The sequence below is a fragment of the Nicotiana attenuata genome, chromosome 3, assembly GCF_001879085.1.
Source record: "Nicotiana attenuata strain UT chromosome 3, NIATTr2, whole genome shotgun sequence".
Classification (NCBI taxonomy): domain Eukaryota; kingdom Viridiplantae; phylum Streptophyta; class Magnoliopsida; order Solanales; family Solanaceae; genus Nicotiana; species Nicotiana attenuata.
The window spans coordinates 69,094,341-69,113,873 of NC_031991.1; the positions used below are offsets into that span (position 1 = coordinate 69,094,341).

Sequence of the window (19,533 nt, forward strand, 5' to 3'; positions counted from 1 at the left end):
GTGTTCTAGAAAATAGTGAAATTTTAATTTATATTTTATAGTTCGAATACTTATCTGTAGTCAAGTATTAACAAATTGTACTCTTCCTTTTTTAGACGATATATTATTCTTCACGATATAAAGGTGTCCATTTTCAATTTTTTTTTCTAAGAAATTAATTATCTTTGAATAAGCAATATGTAATTACTTTTTGAATTACGTAGATTCTTATGATAGCATTCTCATCGATTAAAATACAATATGAATATGTCTGTAGTGTCAATTATCCATCAAAATCGACATCTTTAATCCGAGTATGAAAATAGAACTTGACCTACTAATCAAAAAATCGTATTTAGATTTTATATAATTGCCATTCCTTGTAATCTTATTACCAATTCACTAGTTATTACTAACATTGAACACTCATAGCTGTGCGGATCGGGAATGGCGATAATAAAATTTAAGTGACGACATGGAGTACAAGTTTATACCATTGTTATATACTTTCCTTCTTATTGTAGTAGTATCTTGTGTTAAATTAACAAAACCTCGTAATTACTTTCATGTATTGCATTTAGTACTTTTTCTTTTTATTTTTCAATTTGTTTTGACCACGAGCACGTTTACAATGCTGTTGATATTATTTTGCCAGCTGAAAACACATCATTAAATGGTGTGACCATCTAAAGAAATTCTTGTTTGGAAATATTAACCATACAATACTCGACCACAATTATAATAATATAGAGTAATGTCATGCCCCAACCATAAATTCTTTAAGGAAAATGACACTGTATAGGCGCTCTTAAAATAATAGCTGTAAAAATGTTTATTTTTTATATATTATATTATTGGGACTTTTACCTAGTTATACTATATTAGAAACTTATTTATCAATGTTCCCTATGTTTTGTAGTTTTTAATAAGTATCTAGGTTTTTCTCACAAATTGCTCCTTAAAAGGCTCCCACCCCATTATTAGTGCTTTCAATTAAGGGATTCAAGTATATCCTTTCCTTTTTTTTTTCTTTTTTCCCTCTCCTTTTTTTTACAACAAAATTCCTTAATCTACGCCCAGAATCTCCATCTTCTCTTTTCCCGCCATTGCCGATAAGTTTATATTATTAAATCATCAATTACATCGTTCTTTTGCTGGGAGACCGGACTATACTGAAAATGAAGAAATATTCAGGAATTGTATGATAAATGTATCATAATTGTATTTAAATTGTATCAGATACATCAATACGTAAAACATAATTGTATGATACGCTATATAACTTGTAGATGGTACACTAAAATCCAAAATAATACCTGATACAATAATAATAAATTAATATATTTATCATATATTTGTGAACAAACTGTGAAATTCGTCACGATCTCACAACTGCTCATAATTCAGATACAAATTTGATACAATTCTGAAAGAATTTTTACACAATTATAATACAACTTAAAACCGACTCTAAACTTAAACTGATACAATATCGTATTATACTTGTATTAGTATTATATCATGTATTGTTTTAGGTACAAATTGTGATACAATTCTAAATTATGATACAACTTTGATCTTCATCTTTTTCAAGTTTCAATTTAAAACATCCACCTAGAACCAACTCTAAATTAAATTATAATACAATATTGTATTTTAATAGTATTAGTATTGTATCAGAATTGTCTTAGGTATTGATGTATCAAATACGACTCAGATACAATTATGATACATTTATCATACAATCGTAATACAATTCCGAAACTTCATCTTCCTCGAGCTTCATTATGAAATTCAACCTAAAACCAACTTTAAACTTAACCAATCTCTCCTAAAATTGAGATATGAACTCTAAAGGATATTTTCAATCATTTTCAAGAACACCCAATACAAAGAAATCACAAACTCGTAAAATCTGAATATCCAATTCAAAGTTTCGAAGCTTTTTAATGCTATGTCAATGGCAGACCCCTCTACCTGCAATTTCAGAGATAATGTCGTTGGATTTGTCAATAGTTAAAGCTTTTTAATGATTGTTGGTGAAATTGATTCAGATAAATATATGATGCTATAATTTTAGAGAGATAATAGTTTGATTTGTGAGAGAGAGAGAGATTGGTTGATTTGTATGAAAGACAGAATGACTTCAAATTTTTTTGAAATTGGGAGGAATATCATGATTAAAGGAGGCTAATTAAGTTGATAGATGGGGATGGGAGATATAGTTACAAATTAATTCCTATATTTAAGGGATCTTTCTTTTATCATATTTTGTACATAAATAGTAAATATAGATGCACAATATAATTTTTAAGGAACCTAAAGAAAAGTGATTAATAAGTTTCAAATATAGTATAACTAGGTAAAAATCCATATATTATTCAAGTTTGATGCTATTCAAATGTGCTAAGTAAAGGATGGCCCAGTCAAGTATTTATAAACCAGTAGCATGATTGTATTAGATATGAGGGGATTGCCTTCTGCTGTTCCTATCCACAAAAATCATTCTGTATATTAAAGGAAAAGGCAGACTTCTTACACCCATAGAAAATGAAGAGAAAGTTGAGAAACAATTAGAGAGGCAGACTTTAGAAGTTCTCTTAAGAAGAAAGAGACTAAATCAGAAAAATATGCAGTCTTCAGCTCAATTTCTCCAGCCTCCAGCTTCTCCCCTTCCTCCAAAACAAATTCAAGGCACAGTTACAACTAAAACTCTTTCAATTCCCAACCAATGCTGCAAATTTTCGCGCAGAGAACTTGCCATTGGCACTAGTTCATCCTTGCTTCTACTCTTAGGCTCCCAAGCAATTGAGCCATTGAATTTGTCAAGGGCAAGGGCAGATGAACTTCCCGATAGCCCTGATAAAATAGAACCAGAAGAGCCTTCAAGAAAAGTCGATTATTGTTCAGATCAGAATGTGACAAAGCAAGCATTTCTTGAAGTATCAGTTGATGGTGAACCTATAGGAAGAATTGTTGTCGGGCTATACGGTGATAGTACCCCTGTTGGCTCAGCAAGGTTTAGTAAACTTGTTAGTGGAGCAGCTGGGGTTAGTTACAGAAGAAAAGAATTCGCAAGGATAATGCCAAATTATGTGCAACATGGTGGGTTGAGATCATTTGGTGTGGATGCTGAACTTGCAAAGAACACTGGAAGAACTATGGCAATAGATAACCTTGTGGACGAATGGGAGAAACAGAGTGAAGGGTGTCAAGGAACCAAGAATGTAGCAAGAAGTGTCAGCATTATTGTGAGGGACCCCTCAAAACCACCTCCGAAGATGAAGCTGGTTGCTCGAAAAGGAAAGCTGGAAATCGACCAAGAAGAACTGGGAAAAGATGTAAATGGGACAGAGTTTACTATTGCAGTTAAAGACTCACCTGAGTTAGATGCCTCTGCCTTAGTCATTGGGAGAGTTTTGGATGGTATGGATGTTGTGGAGAGAATTGGCCAGGTCAAAACTGTGAAAGAGAATACCAGTTCTCCTTATTTCAGGTACTGCCATCTCCCAATCACCTAAGCTGATCTGGTGGTTTTTAATGAAAATTGACACCAAATATGAACTCGTATAACAGACAATCTGGCATGTTCAACAACTAATAGGAAGACAAAACAGTTTCCTATCAGAAATGTCACAGTATAGATAAAACATAACAGTTACCTATTAGGATAATAATAGCATACAATTACACAAGAAACTAACCCATGCAAAATCATTCAACTAAGTGAACCATACAGATGCATTAATTTTTTGGTATTATCAACAGGGTGGCTAAGTTGATAGGAGATAAAAGAGCTGTAGTTGCAGAGAGAGGCTTCAACAGACCTTACTCAAAGGTGATAATAACAAATTGCGGCTTGATGGATTGATCAAGATGCGGTTGAGAGATTTTTGTCCTTTAGATTCTGTTAAGAGGAAGAATTGCTCAAAGTGAAAGAGTACAACAATTATGTACCAAACAAATTCATGATGCAATTTTCCCTCTCCTCGGAAAGTTTATATCAATGGCAGCAATTATAGTGTCTTCACCTTGTTTTACTTTTTCCGTCCAAAAAAGCAGATTGCAACTCTCTCTAAGTAATTAACACTAGCATTCACAAAATACATATATTGCTCTCACTTTGGAGAAATTATCTCCAAAGCGTTTTACTAATTAATTATCCACTACACAAGCTCACATGTGTGACATACAGGTAATAAGATGCAAAAACTTTTCTCCACTGGGAAGGTAATCTTATGGCTCAGTCTGTCCGGTGAATTTCCTCGGGGACCATGGGGGCTATATTCTAGCATGTGGTTAACTTTGCTGACTTAACTTGGTCGAACAAGCTTCTTTCGCTTGGATGGAGGAGATGTAAAAAGCTTTTGCACTGAAGCAACAGGATCATCCCCCTGCACAGGAGCAACACAAGATAAATCATTTGCTTTCTGACGATAGAACTTTTCTCAATTAAAAGTACATATAAAGTAAGATTAATCCCTTTTCTGGCAGTAAAACTATACAAGTAGTGTAAATAAGGATAGAAGGCGAATAGATAATCTCTTTTCCTGATAGTAAGACTATACAAGTAAATGTAAACAAGTACAATGGCAGATAGATTAAGCACAGAATAAGTAGCATTCATCCCATTACTCAGACCATCTGGTATCAAGAGAACAAAGGAAGCTAGTGCTTTTCTGTCTTATAGCATGTTTGGCCAAGCTTCTTGGAGGCTACAAACACTTCTTTTTAGAAGTACTAAACCCACCATTTCCTCTAACAATATACGTTAAGGGTCAACCACCAGATAGAACTCCACTGACACCATGGTAAACTACCCATTAAATTCAAATAAACAGTTGCAACCAAGCAAAATTTCGTCAAATTCAATGAGCTACAGATCAGAAGCTCAAGTGATAAATCGTCTTCAATTATCAGCAAACAAAAGGATGATACTGACAGTAGAGTCTGGTAAGTAACATCCCTAAGCCTGTTAAACTAATTCTCAATTTTGACTTGGACGTATGAGGATGCCTCAGCAGTGTTATAAGGGCATGCAACATCACCGTTCATCTTCGACTAATGATCTCATTTACTCCTTTTTTTGTGTGATTTACTAAGAAAAATAAAATCGATATTTAAGTTGTCATGTTCATATAAGTTGACTAAAAGCATAAGTAGACAGGGTAAAAGGAATGTGGAGTTCAAAATCGAAATCTGGACCCCAGAAGATAAATCTTCTTATTAACAGAAGATAGTACTATATATTTTCTCTCTGAATTATGCTTGGTCTAAATATGCATTCAATTCTCTGAGGTAAATAATGCAGCATGCAAATGGATTTTTTTTCTTTTTTTGTCCAAATGGAATTATTAACATCATTAGTTTAATGTAAACAATCTTGCCTTAAGTTCTCAAGTTATCATATTCGAACAGTAAGCCCAAACTGTATTTCTCCAAGTCAAGGCCATGAAGAAATAGATTGTTGTTAAACGAATGAAAGGAGCATCATTTCATCAATAGATCTGCTAAACAGTAAACACCAAACAAAATGTGAGTTTACATGTTAATTAGGTTGCTCTAACTAGCTACTGATGTTCCTTTTCCTTTTCCTGAGCCGAGGGTCGATTGGAAACAGCCTCTCTGCCCTTTCGGGTAGGGGTAAGGCTTGTGTACGTATTACCCTCCCCAGACCCCACCATATGGGACTATACTGGGTAGTTGTTGTTGTTGTTTTAACTAGCTACTGATGTTATCTGTTTCGTAATAAGCTAGCCTAATTACTACTACAGCTAACAGCATCAATCAAGAAAATTACTACTACAGCTAACAATGTCTTTATCCTTGTTAGTCAAACTAACTTCAGTTTACTTCTTCCTTACCTTAATCAAGGAAGATGGAGGATAGCTGGATAAAGAAGAAGAAGATTCTTCATGACGCTCTAAAGCGGATAATGTTTGTTCCCACCCAGGTGGAGAGCCACCATTAGATGCAATCCAGGGGCAAAAATATCTGTGCAGCCTGAATGGATCAAACTCCATAGCTTTTCCTGAAAGGATGACATAATCTGTCAGTTACACTTGTACGCTCAACATAAATAGAGCAAAGAATGCACATAAAAAATGTACCTTCCTTTTTCTTTTCTATTGTTCATCATAAGAATTTCTGCATGAAAATGATACTTTTGTGAAATTATAAATTGGTTGAAAAGAATCTGTTTTCCAAGCGTATGTGTCTGATATATTGGCAAAGCAGACAGAAATACTAAAGAGGCAATGCGGTGCAATTCAAAATGAGTATCACAGAATAGGGAAGGCACCTTCCTAGACTTGAAGCTAGAGAATAATGAAAAACTTGGGTCAATGAGGTGAGGTCTTTGGATAGACAGCAGAAAGAATATAGGTGTTGTACTTCTGATTCATGGACATAACAGCGAATACCAAAAGGAGGAAGAAGCCGAGCAATTCATATGGTCATTCTGAAAGATATGCAAAATAAGAAGAGACTGAACAGTCCTTGGACAGTAATGCATGTCAAAACTGCAATTCAACGCAAGTATACCAAACTTGGACCATGAAACTGGATCTATGTTGCTAACAAACTTGGTTCACCCTCTTATAGCCAATATAAATCAATTTCATGGAAAATTTCGCAACAATGTAATGCAAATGGGCAAGCTTGATCAAAGAAAGCATTCCTAAAGAAACTGAATTACCTCGACTAGGTGAAATGTCATGGATAAGAGGACGCACTCCAGCCATTATAACATCATGCCTATTGCCTTGTTCCCCTCCTTGTGTAACATTGTTCCCTTCAACCATCACTCTGCTCTCGCCACTTTCTCCTACATGAGTTGTGACACTATCCTTGCTACTTGACCGAAAATCATTTCCAACCTTGTCCATACAATGATCTGTGACTGCTGGATCAACCTTGTCCAAGCTTTCTGCATTATCAGCCATTTCAGTCGTGTTGCCAGAAACATGTACAGCAGCCTTGTTGTTTTCCAGTTGAGCTTCTGCAATCACTTCTGATGTGGACGTTGTATTTTCTCGTGCAGGCAACTCTGGGTTTTTGCAATTCCCAGATGCATTCTTGGTTATTAAATCATCCTTAAGCTCAGATTCAGCAATAAACCATGCTCTCAAATTCCGCCCAATGATTGGCAGAGATATTTTTGCCCTGTAATTATGCGTTGCTGGGGGAGGACCACCTGCAATCGTTAAGTTTAAACTTGGCGGTCTTCTATCTAACACAGTGTTACCAGAAGTTGCAACGTGTCCTATGTGCTCTCTACTCTCATCACGATCACTATTGCCAGAAGGAAGGTTTTTACCGCCATCATTGAGACTGACATGGTCATCATTGACCTGTGTGTATCCACTTACTCGTAGAAATTCCAAAGGCCGAGGAACCATGGAAAAATCCCATAGACCAATACAAGCCCCACAAAGCCTACAGTCGAGAACAACAGCATTTGGGTTGATTATTGCATCCTCAGAAGCTTGACTTTCATCATCTGTCTTGCTCTCAGAAGTCTTATCAGTACATGAACTGTAGACAGTAATAGTCTGATTCTTCCCGCTCAAAGAAGTCTTATCAGTACATGAACTGTAGACAGTAATAGTCTGATTCTTCCCGCTCAAAAGAGACTTATCCGAGAGATTGGCATCCTTACTAGATTGATGCAGCTGATCTTTGGAGTCAACTAAATATGGCAGTCTTCGGAGTTCCCAGCCGCATAAACTAATGAGCTTTTGTGCCTAAACATGATTCAATATATCAATACCAAAAACCGCAAATTGACAAACACAATTACTTCATCTAACAAAAGAAATTACGTTAAAAATTAGCCCATATAAAATTAAATTTATAGCTCGAAATAAAACCCTGCTCACCTCCCCCACCCATCCCTCCCTCCCTCCCAAAAAAGAAGAACGATAAAATTTCGTTACAATTCTAAGATTGCTCCCGCCCTGCCCCTCCTCAAACAGTGAAGACATACAGATATGCAGTCCAAAAATAAACAGCATAGTGATCAACTGGACAATGGATGAGACAAGTTTTGTTTGATAGCAGATATGCAGTTAGGCACTAGCTCTTGCCATTGTACTAATTAAATCAGAGAAATTAAGTTGAGTAAGGGTTAGCTGCAGGTTTGTACTCGTCAACATTCTCCAGCAATGAGAAACTAAGAGCAATATTTGCTGGCTCATGTTCACATTTTCTTTCATACCTGATAATATGTGAGAGAAGAAACTGAAGTGCGTTCATTTCTGGTGTCTTCATTTTGGGGAGTTCGTATGCACTCGGGCTCATCACGTTCCACAGTTAAAGATTCTCGTAGAAATTGATCTAACTGAGGCCTTCTCAAGCTAGCGACAGCCTTAGGTGAAATCACAGGAAGAGCAGCAAGCTGTGATAGAACAGAATGCCGTATTTTATACTGATCAACTAGCATAGCAGTAGCTGTAGGTGGAAAATCTGCTAGTTTTTCATCACAGACATTGTCAATCCAAGGGCAAAGTAGCTTGTGTCCACTATCCAGCTTCAAGCTGAATACCAAGGCCGCTTTGTCAACTGACGCCCGCAAATGGAAAACCATGAAACGAGAAACACAAATTCAGTATGCATGAGAACGAGGTAACAATGACCAATTACTTCTGTTTTAAGAATAATAGTAATACATCAGATGCCACAAACATGGAAAAGATGTGCAACATACTTTGCTGTTGTGACCAAGATGGCGGAGTGGAGAAAAGCATACGTGATCCACATGCTTCACATGCAATGGTATCCATATCCACATTAATCCAACCTCTTCTAGCACAGTTAACAGCACTGATTGCCTGCCAAGGAACAAATGCATTGTGTTCTAAGATTTAGAATGTGGCAGAGTGGAAACAGTTTATGTGCAAACAGATAATACAGAAGGAAAGATTCCTTTTTTCTAAGAAAAGATGTAGAGGTAACCTTTCCAAAAACATAAAGAAGAAAAAAGGTGGATAATAGGAATGTAGAAAAGATAGATACTTTCTAAAGGAAGAACACAGAACTTAAAAACAACCACTTAAAAATTCTAAGACTATTTCTGAAAGAATCTTCTAGGATAAGGGTAAAAGCCTGTATAAGCCCAAGCAATCAGCTAGAGCAGTTACCTTTGGAGTCATAAATAATTATACTTCTCTATTACTAGAACAACTGTGCAAAAGCATATGGTTTAGAAGCATAAAAAGAAAATTTGTTAGCAATAATGTTACTAAGGCATAATGGGTTGCCTAAGTACTATTTACTGTAAGGATTAAATATTTAGAGGGGCACTATAAAGAAGAGGAGGCACTAAAAATCAAACCTTTGGTTTAGCAAACCAGGTCATAGCCTTAAAAGTGGCTATCCTTGTAAATAAATCATCTCGGTCCCATGGTCTACAAGGCGGAGCTTCCCCTGAACTGTTAGTAGCTAAAAAATTGTGCTTGTTAACTGCTTTGCCTCTTAATTTTGGATCCACTGATGCAAACGCAGATGACATATCCGGCCGCTTCTTGCCTCTTGACAATTGAACTCCAGATGCGCTACTACAGCCAAACCAAAAATGCCACAATTAAACATTATAGCCATTAGAAGTATACAAATTCAGTCCCCCAAAAAAAAATTAAGAAATTAAAAAGATAGGGAAAGAAGAGAACCTAGAGGCGGTGGAATTGGGCTTGGATTTGGGAGGAACCCGAAAGAGCTTGTCCATGGCATCTTGAAACCGCTTCTCTGATTCTTCAGACATTTCTTCTCTTTTTTCCACTTTCCAAATATGTACTGTGTGTGTGTGTGTGAAGCGCGAGTTTAAACAGTATTCACCGGCAATCGGTGAGTTTCAGAAGACTTCTTTTGCCGGAGGCTTTAAGCTGGAAGGAACTGGGTATTGTCCATTTGATTTGGAGAAAATAACAAAACGGGTCCTTATGTTAAAGGTAGGTTCAAAGTAGTCCATTAAATATACTATTAAGTAGGTCTGGTGCTTTAAGTTTGTAAAATGAGCACTTCTAATCTCGATCAAATATCTAACTAGCAAAGAGAGCAACACATTTATCTATCTATCTATGTATAATATAAAGCCAATGTATTGGCGCGTATGTGGCGTAAAATTGAGAAACATGCTCAATTTAAAATTTCAGAACGTAGATTAATCAATTTTGGAGAGCTCATAAATTATTTTTCGATTGTGGTTGCAATTTAGCATACTAATTGGCTGCTCATCTAATGTTTGATGTTTTTTTCCTAGGCTGAAAGTTACGGATTGATGTTATCGGATTGTTACAACAACAACAACCCAGTAAAATCCTATCAGTGGGGATTTTGCTGGTGTTATCGGATTGTTAATATGCATTAATTATGCTTTGCATCATTTAGTGTACGAATAAAGCTGATCTAATGCAAGGTGATATGTCATTTCTGTCAGGCCATTATTAGTATTTATCTTTCGTATCCATTTTTTGATATTTTTCTCTTATATTATATTATAGTGCAAGTATGTTACACTATAGCGGAGCTGAAGAGGCAAAAAGCTTGTTGAGTTACATATACGATATATTGTGCAACTTTTTAGTTAAGTTTGTATAATATTAAGCAAGATACGTCATGACTCATGGAGTGAGCAGCCATGGAAAGAATTTGTGATTCTTTTTATGCAATTTTGCAACATAGCCTTTTGAAGGATATATGAACTCATTATCAAAGAAAAAGCAATTGTAATGATGTGAATTGACTCCAAATTAAACTTATGTCGTTTACGAGTGTTTTCTTTCTCATAGAAAGAGGGATAGCACCTCTTAGAGGTTAAATAAATTTTTAGGTATGTCCGTATTAGCAAATTTCGAAAATAGGAGTATCCCGTTGGAAGGTTGCTTAACACCTTAAATTTTTATTCAAATTATGAACAGGTTGTTAATTGAGGAAATTAATGGAAGGAAGAACATATATTATGTACCTAAAGTGCGTCATTAATAGGTCTTTTCAAGTCCAAACCAAAACCTCTTGTCACGACCCCAAATACACAGGTCGTGATGGCGCCTATCACAGTACTAGGCAAGCCAAACCTACATTTTCCATATAGAATTCGTTTTATAAAAATTATTTTCTAAAATCGATTAAGTCTCAAATGCTTCATATGAAATATGTAAACTAACAGAAATAAGCGGAAAACCAGTACGAAATATTCTAACACAATCTGAATCCGGTGTCACTAGTCATGAGCCTCTAAGTACAGCCAAAACACTGTCTGCATAATACAAAATAGCCTGAAATAACAAAATGCTAAGATAGGAAGGAGGAAGACAGGGCTGCGAACGCCATGCAGCTACCTTGCGATCTCCGGATATGACTCTGACAGTGCTTGAAGCTCTCACTCTGATGCTCGGGCACCTGGATCTGCACACAAGGTGTAGGGAGTAACGTGAGTATGCCAACTCAGTAAGTAACTAAAGTAAATAAAGTCTGAGTGCAGTGACGAGCATTTAAGATCATATAAGAAATCTCAACAGAAATATAAAGTCAAAATCTGCAGTCCAATAATCATTTATCTCATAAAACTCCAGTTTCAATTAGGGGTGGGCGTCGGTCGGTTCGGTCGGTTATTATGAAAGTACGGTTCGATTTATCGGTTTTCGGTTTTGTAATATTAATAACCAAATCAAACCAAAGTATTTACGGTTCGGTGCGGTTTTTTCAAGGTTCGATTCGGTTATTTTCGGTTTAGTTTTTCGGTTATTAACGGTTCAAGATTTTTATATCCGATGTAGACTACGAATCTTTAGGAGGTCGAGATTTTCTGTCCAAACACTGGATGATCACGCTCTTTCACCAGATGTCCAAGAAAAACTTGTGAGGGAAAACCCTCCTGAAGTTGTCTTCAAGATCAAAGGCAGTGACCATTGTCCATTCTTTTCCAAGCCATAGTTGCTGCATAAAATTTTGGTCGAAGATTCCATAGTAATGTACATAAGAGGAGATCTTTTACTTCTTAAGGAAAATAGCTTTTGTTGGTTCTTTTAGAGGCTGTACAATCTATTCCATGAGGCTTTTGGTTGTATAGAAGAAATTTAGTTAGATTGTCATGTTCCATATCCATTTTCATACTTAATTAGTTACATTTATTTCTTTTAAAGAATGAAATACATTTGGTTATAGTTATCCAACTTGTAATTTTATTCTATTTATTAGTTGCTCTATTAACACAGGTGAAAATGGCAACTGACACTAATTATTCTGTTGTCATAATTAACAGATGATTGACTAATATTGTAATCTTTTATGTTAAGGATCATGATGACTGAACTCTCCTGCTATTATGTGATCTCTGAATTTCTAAATATAGTGATGTAAAGTCTGCTATTGAGGAGCCGTTAACATAGATAGATATGTACCATTGAAAGATTTCAGAATAAAATTTTCATCGTCCATCCATTTTTAACAAACAAGGCAGCGTTTCAAAATTTTGACTCATACATTAAATTTTGGTTTTTCGGTTTAACCGAAAACCGAAATACCAAAACCGTAAACCGCACCGAAAAATTAAAATTTAATAATTTAAAAACCGCTCACCGACCGAATAACCGATTAAACCGAAATCGAAAAACCAAAATTCACGGTTCGGCCGGTATTATGCCCACCCCTAGTTTCAATTAAAACCCTTTAAAGGCATTCATTCAACATTTTTCAACAGAGGTTCACTATAAAAGAAGAGTGAAAACAGCAAGATGTCATAAACAAGCTCCTCGGGCACAGTATCACTCATAAGTATAGCCACTCGGGCAAGGCCCAAGCGCCATATCGCTGCGGCGCGCAATCCGATCCAATACATATCGTTGCGGCGTGCAGCCCAATCCATATAAGTATCGCTGCAGCGTGCAGCCCGATCCATAATGTATATATAATCCTCACCATTAGGTCCTCAACCTCTCTCGGTCATTAACCTCACAGCCTCTCGGGCATATCGGTGAAAATCAGGGAACTCAACCCAAACAGTTTTCATATATTAAGAAGTATAGTAATGAAACCGGTTTTAAACAATAAATTGGTAAAACATGACTGAGGATATGCTTTCAAATCAAATAGAGAGAGGAAAGTAGTAAAAATACCCCTAAGGGTCTAAACAGGTCGGCACAAGGCCCCAAACACGGCGTACAACCCAAAATATAGTATACATCTCTAAAATACGGAATATCATAAGATTTCAAATCAAATACGTGGCCTAATAGCCGCTACGAGACGGACCAGATCACAATCCCTAGCGGTGCATGCCCAGACGCTCGTCACCTAGCATGTTCGTCACCTCATTTATCAAAACAATACGAAATACCGGGGTTTCATACCCTCAGGTCCAGATTTACAATGGTTACTTACCTCAAACCGGATAAAATACTACTCCGCGACGCCCTTGCCTATCAACTCGGCCTCAACTCGCGCCGAATCTATCCAAAAATAGAATCATGACATCAATATATGCTAAGGGAACGAAACCCATGCGAAAATAATCAAATTACATCAAGAAATCCCGAAATTGGCCAAACCCGACCCCCGGGCCCACGTCTCGAAATCCATTAAAAGTCACATCAGTAGAATCCTTACATTCTCACGAGTTCGTACATATCAAATATACCAAAATTCGACCACAAACGGCCCCTCAAATCCTCAAATCAAAGTCTCAAGTTCCAAGCCCTAAATCCCCAATTTTAACCACTAATTTCCATAAATTTCAAGCCTAATCAGTGAAATAACACCATAGAAATGAGTTTTAGTTCCAAGAATCTTACCTCCACGAAGTTCCCTTGAATTTCCTCTTCAAAATCTCCCAAAAAGCTCTCAATCCGACTTAAAAAATGGTGAAGAAAAGCAGAAAATCGCGAAGGAAACCTTATATAGGTTCTAGCCCAGGGATTCCGCACCTGCGGCCTTAGGCATGCACCTGCACGACCGCACCTGCAGTCCAAAGTTCACACCTGCGGAAGTCACTTATCTGCTCAAAACCGCATCTGCAGTCAAATACCCGCACCTGCGCCATCGCAGGTGCGCTAAGATCTCCGCTTCTGCGGCTCCTGCCCTTCACCACCTTAGTCGCATCTGCGGCCCTTAAAACGCATCCGCAGCGTCGCACCTGCGGTCCCCAAGCCGCAGGTGCGGAAACAACAGAAGCAGAAATTTCTGCAGCTGCTCCAAAAATCCAAACTCCCCGTCACCCATCCAAATCCATCCCGAGGCCCTCGAGACTTCAACCAAACACGCCAACAAGTCACATAGCGCTATTCAAACTTGTACCAACCCTCGAAACACTCAAAACAACGCCGGAACACCAAATTGCCCTCGGATTCAAGCCTATGAATTCCAAAACTTCCAAATTCTGCTTTCGATCAAAAAGTGTATCAAACCTCGTCCGAAGGACCTGAAATTTTTCACACACGTCCCAAATGACACAACGGATCTACTCTAATTTTCGGAATTCCATCCGACCCTTATGTCAAATTCTCCGCTACCAACCGGAAAACGTCAAAATTTCAATTTCGCAAATTCAAGCCTAAATCTACCCCGGACCTCCAAAACACATTCCGATCACGCTCCTAAGTCCCAAATCACCTCCCGAAGTTATCCAAATCATAAAAATCAAATTCCGAGATCGTTTTCTCATAAGTCAACTTTCGTTTGACTTTTCCAACTAAAAGGCCAACTTAAGAGACTAAGTCTCTCATTACTCTACCAAACCTTTCCGAACCTGAACCAACCAACCTGATACCACATAATACAATTGAACAAGACATAAAGAAGAAGAAATGGGAAAAATAGAGCGGTAACTCATGAAACGACCGACCGGGTCGTTACATCCTCCCCCTCTCAAACAAACGTTCGTCATCGAACGAGTCAAGAAACACACCTGAAGCCTCAAATAGGTGAGGATATCTGCTCCGCATCTCCCGCTCGGTCTCCCAGGTAGCCTCCTCCACGGGTCGACCTCTCCACTGCACTTTTACTGAAGCTATATCCTTTGATCTCGGCTTTCGAACCTGACGCTCCAAAATAGCCACTGGCTCCACATCATAGGTCAAATCACCATCTAGCTGAACTGTGCTGAAGTCCAAGACATGAGACGGATCGCCAATATCTTCCGGAGCATAGAAACATGAAATACCGGATGCACGCTCGACAAGCTAGGTGGCAAAGCAAGATCATAAGCCACCTTCCCAATCCTCCGAAGCACCTCAAAAGGCCCAATGAATCGAGGACTCAATTTACCCTTCTTCCCAAATCTCATAACACCCTTCATGGGTGAAACCTTCGGTAGAACCTTCTCCCCAACCATATAGGACACATCACGAACCTTCCTGTCAGCATAACTCTTTTATCTCGACTGCGCTGTACGAAGCCTCTCCTGAATCACCTTCACCTTGTCCAAAGCATCCTGCACTAAGTCCGTACCCAAACTCTTAGGNCTACTACTACATAACTGAATCAAAAGAAAACTGAAATAGAGGGAGAATGCATTGGGCTGCAAATCGCCAAGCAGCTACCTAGTAAATCTCCGAAGACCTGCTGGAACTATCAACCCTCAGGAGCAGGACCTGTAACGCCCGAATCTGCACACAGGGGTGCAGGGAGTAAAGTGAGTACTCCAACTCAGTGAGTAATAAAACTAAATGAAGACTGAGTAATATAAAACCACGTAAGGCACAACATTAAGCCACAAGAGGCATAACAAATTAGTAAATATAATTAAACAATGAAATTTCATAAACATCTCTTAAACAGTTAACAATATACAGGAAAACAACCAAAAAGTAAACACATAATAACTGCCCCTCAGGCACAGTAACAACAGAATTAGCCCCTCGGGCAATGTCACAGAACAATACCAGCCCCTCGGGCTATATCTCAAATCACAATGGGTACCCGCGCTCGGTGGGTGTACAGACTCTGGGAGGGGCCCCTTATGGCCCAAGCGCATAATCAAGCCATCTCGTGGCATCATAAACAGGCTCTTGGCCTCATATAGATCTCAAGCCACCTCGTGGCGTACAAACCTCAGGCCCTCGGCCTCATTATCATAATCAATGTATCGCTGCTGCGGCGTGCAGCCCGACCCAAATGTATCCTCACAACACAGGCCCTAGGCCTTACTCAGTCAAAATCTCATAAGCCCCCGGGCCACAGTAAAATATGAAGCTCAGCTCAAATACCTTTGAAAATATCATTTAATCTGTTTAAAACAAAATAATACAGCTGAGTCCTTAAAATAGTAAAATATAGTATGACTGAGCACCAGTATGAAATCAATCAGGAGGAAAATATTATTTTAAAATTCCCTTAAGGGTTCAAACAGCTGGCATGAAGCCCACATATGGCATTTAGCCCAAAATAGTAATATTAAACAATTAACTATCAAATACGCAGTAAAATAATCATTCGGGATGGACTAAGTCACATTCCCCAACGGTGCTCTACCCCACGCTCGTCATCTAGCGTGTAAGTCACCTCAACATAGCTGTACGCTGTGAAATTCCCGGGTTTCATACCCTCAGGACAGCATTTAAAATCATTACTCACCTCAATCCGGCCGGAAATCTAGCTTGCAATGCCTTTGCCCTTCGAAACGACTTCTGAGTGCTCCAAATCTACCAAGTTCAGACTTTTATCATTAAATTATGCTAAACGAATGAATTTCAATTGAAAAATATCAATTTTAAGCACAAAACCCGAAATCAGTCAAAACCCGACCCCTGAGCCCGCATCCCGGAACTGGACAAACTTTATACCAAAATGTTCTTCATCATCTCACGTGTCCGTACATATAAAGAACTCGAAAATCGGAGTTCGTTTGACCCCTCAAATCATCCCTAGAAGGTCTCATAATCTCAAGCCCTAACTCCACCTTTTTCTACTGATTTTCATGAATTAAACACTGATATTTTGTTCCTTAATCACAAATAATTGAGTTTTAGGGTCCAAAATACTTACCTTAAAGAAAAACAATGATTTCCTCTCTTCAAAATCGCCTCAAAGCTCTTTTCCCGTTCAAAAAATGGTGTAAAAGGGTTCAAAATCGCGGAACAAGTCTTTAAAATATTCTGCCCGGCTATTAAAATTCCTTAATCGCGAACCCGGTCAAAGCCTCGCGTTTGCGAAGCTCAAATTGACGTTGACCACTTTCCTCTTTCACGAACGCGGCCACTGCCTCGCGAACGCGATGACTCCACAGCTCAAACCATCACGAACGCGTCCGATACCTCGCGAACGCGATGCTCAACGACCCCAGCCCTTCGCGAACGCGGAAGCTCCCTCGCGAACGCGAAGGCTAAATCTTCAACCTCACCTGCTAACCCTTCGCGAACACGAGGGTCCACTCGCGAACGCAAAGCACTGCTGTCTGCAACACTTCAGCAGATTTTTCTGCAACTTTCAACAACTAGAAATGGTCCGTTTAACTACCCGAAACTCACCCGAGGCCCCCGGGACCTCAACCAAAGACACAAACATATCCCAAACCCTTATTCGAACTTGTACCAATCTTCAAAACAGCTCAAACAACATCAAAACCACCAAAACACATTGAATTCAAGCCTAAGGTTCTAAAATCTTTCGCATTCCGCTGTTGATCAAAAACCCAACCAAACCACGTCCAAATGACCTGAAATTTTGCACACACATTCCAAATGACATAACGAAGCTACTGCAATTTCCGGAATTCCATTCCGACCCCTATATCAAAATCTCACCTACCAACCGGAAGACGCCAAAAACTCAATTTCGCCAATTCAAGCCTAAACCTACTCCGGACGTCCAAAACACATTTTGATCACGCTCCTAAGTTCCAAATCATCTCCTGAAGCTATCCGAACCATCGGAACTCACATCCGAGCCCTCTAACACATAAGTCAAAACTCGTCTGAACCCAAGCCAACCAACCCGCTCACATACAAAACCGATAATTAAAGCAATTAGAAGCAGAAATGTGGGAAACGGAGCGGTAACTTATAAGACGACCGGCCGGGTCGTCACATCCTCCCCTTTTAAACAAACGTTCATCCTCGAACGAGTCAAGAAACGTACCTGAAGCCTCGAATAGGTGAGGATATCTGCTCCGCATCTCCTGCTCGATCTCCCAGTAGCCTCCTCCACGGGTCGGCCTCTCCACTACACTTTCACCGAAGCTATATCTTTTGACCTCAACTTTCGAACCTGACGCTCCAAAATAGCTGTTGGCTCCACATCATAAGTCAAATCACCCTCCAACTGAACCATGCTGAAATCCAGAACATGAGACGGATCCCCAACATACTTCCGGAGCATAGAAACATGGAATACTGGATGCACACCTGACAGGTTGGGTGGCACGGCAAGCTCATAAGCCACCTCCCCAATCCTCCGAAGTACCTCAAAAGGTCCAATGAACCGTGGACTCAATTTACCCTTCTTTCAAACCCCATAACACCCTTCATGGGTGAAACCTTCAATAGAACCTTCTCACCAACCATGTTGGACATAGCACGAACCTTCCTGTCAGCATAGCTCTTTTATCTCGACTGCGCTGTACGAAGCCTCTCCTGAATCACCTTCACCTTGTCCAAAGCATCCTGCACTAAGTCCGTACCCAAAATCTTGGACTCACCCGGCTCAAACCATCTAACTGGAGATCTACACCGCCTCCCATATAGAGCCTCATATGGAGCCACTAAATACTCGACTGCTAGCTGTTGTTATAAGCAAACTCCGCGAGCGGTAGAAACTGATCCCACGAACCACCGAAGTCAATCACACAAGTGCGTAACATGTCCTCCAATATCTGAATAGTGCGCTCGGACTGCCCGTTCGTCTGAGGGTGAAAAGTTGTGCTCAACTCGACCTAAGTACCCAACTCTCTCTGCACGGCCCTCCAAAACTGCAAAGTAAACTGAGTGCCTTTATAGGAAATGATGGAAACTGGGACACCATGCAAGCGAACAACCTCTCGGATATAGATCTCTGCCAACCGCTCCGAAGAATAGGTAGTACAAATAGGAATGAAGTGCGCGGACTTGGTCAGCCGATCCACAATCACCCAAATAGCGTCGAACTTCTTCAAAGTCCGTGGGAGACCAACTACAAAGTCCATGGTGATCCACTCCCACTTCCACTCTGGAATACCCATCTGCTGAAGCAAGCCACCCGGTCTCTGATGCTCGTATTTCACCTGCTGACAATTGAGACACCGAGCTACAATGGTCACATCTCTAGCATCATCCCCAATGGTCACATCTCTAGCATCATCGTGCTGAACTCTGTCCTTAAGGACAAGCGAATAGGGATCATCATACTGGCGCTCTCTGATGCGATCAAACAAGGAAGACCGAGAAATCACACCAGCTAAGACCCGACTGGGCTCCGAAATATCCAATCTCACCAACCGGTTGGCCAGGGCCTGAACATCAACTGCAAGCGGTCTCTCCCCAACAGGAATAAATGCAAGACTGCCCATACTCACCGCCTTCCGGCTCAAAGCATCGGCCACTACATTGGCCTTCCCCGGATGGTACAAAATAGTAATATCATAGTCCT

The 19,533-nt window shown here is 39.3% G+C and overlaps 2 protein-coding genes across 3 annotated transcripts; one reads left to right on the forward strand and one right to left on the reverse strand.

Moving 5' to 3' along the window:
• On the forward strand, positions 2,487-4,004 carry LOC109224036 (peptidyl-prolyl cis-trans isomerase CYP26-2, chloroplastic). Its single transcript, XM_019388579.1, has 2 exons — positions 2,487-3,475; positions 3,748-4,004. The coding sequence occupies exons 1-2, from the start codon at positions 2,610-2,612 to the stop codon at positions 3,848-3,850; spliced, it is 969 nt and encodes a 322-aa protein (XP_019244124.1). The 5' UTR covers positions 2,487-2,609; the 3' UTR covers positions 3,851-4,004.
• LOC109224035 lies at positions 3,745-9,895 on the reverse strand. Of its 2 annotated transcripts, none has more exons than XM_019388578.1 (7): positions 9,648-9,895; positions 9,314-9,533; positions 8,687-8,810; positions 8,198-8,541; positions 6,677-7,724; positions 5,844-6,010; positions 3,745-4,373 (listed from the first exon to the last, which is right to left on the reverse strand). In XM_019388578.1, exons 1-7 carry the CDS (start codon positions 9,737-9,739, stop codon positions 4,293-4,295), a joined length of 2,076 nt encoding a protein of 691 aa, XP_019244123.1. In that variant the 5' UTR covers positions 9,740-9,895; the 3' UTR covers positions 3,745-4,292. The 2 variants fall into 2 exon arrangements, with proteins under 2 accessions (XP_019244123.1, XP_019244122.1); XM_019388577.1 differs by having other exon boundaries at positions 9,314-9,536; positions 9,648-9,894.

Coding starts and splice junctions, on each gene's coding strand:
- LOC109224036 (XM_019388579.1), top strand. CDS start 2,610: ATGCAGTCTTCAGCTCAATTTCTCCAGCCTCCAGCTTCTCCCCTTCCT. Junction 3,476..3,747: donor ACCAGTTCTCCTTATTTCAG/GTACTGCCATCT, acceptor TATTATCAACAG/GGTGGCTAAGTTGATAGGAG.
- LOC109224035 (XM_019388577.1), bottom strand. CDS start 9,739: ATGTCTGAAGAATCAGAGAAGCGGTTTCAAGATGCCATGGACAAGCTC. Junction 9,537..9,647: donor CCCAATTCCACCGCCTCTAG/GTTCTCTTCTTT, acceptor GTTTGGCTGTAG/TAGCGCATCTGGAGTTCAAT. Junction 6,011..6,676: donor TGACATTTCACCTAGTCGAG/GTAATTCAGTTT, acceptor TCATCCTTTCAG/GAAAAGCTATGGAGTTTGAT.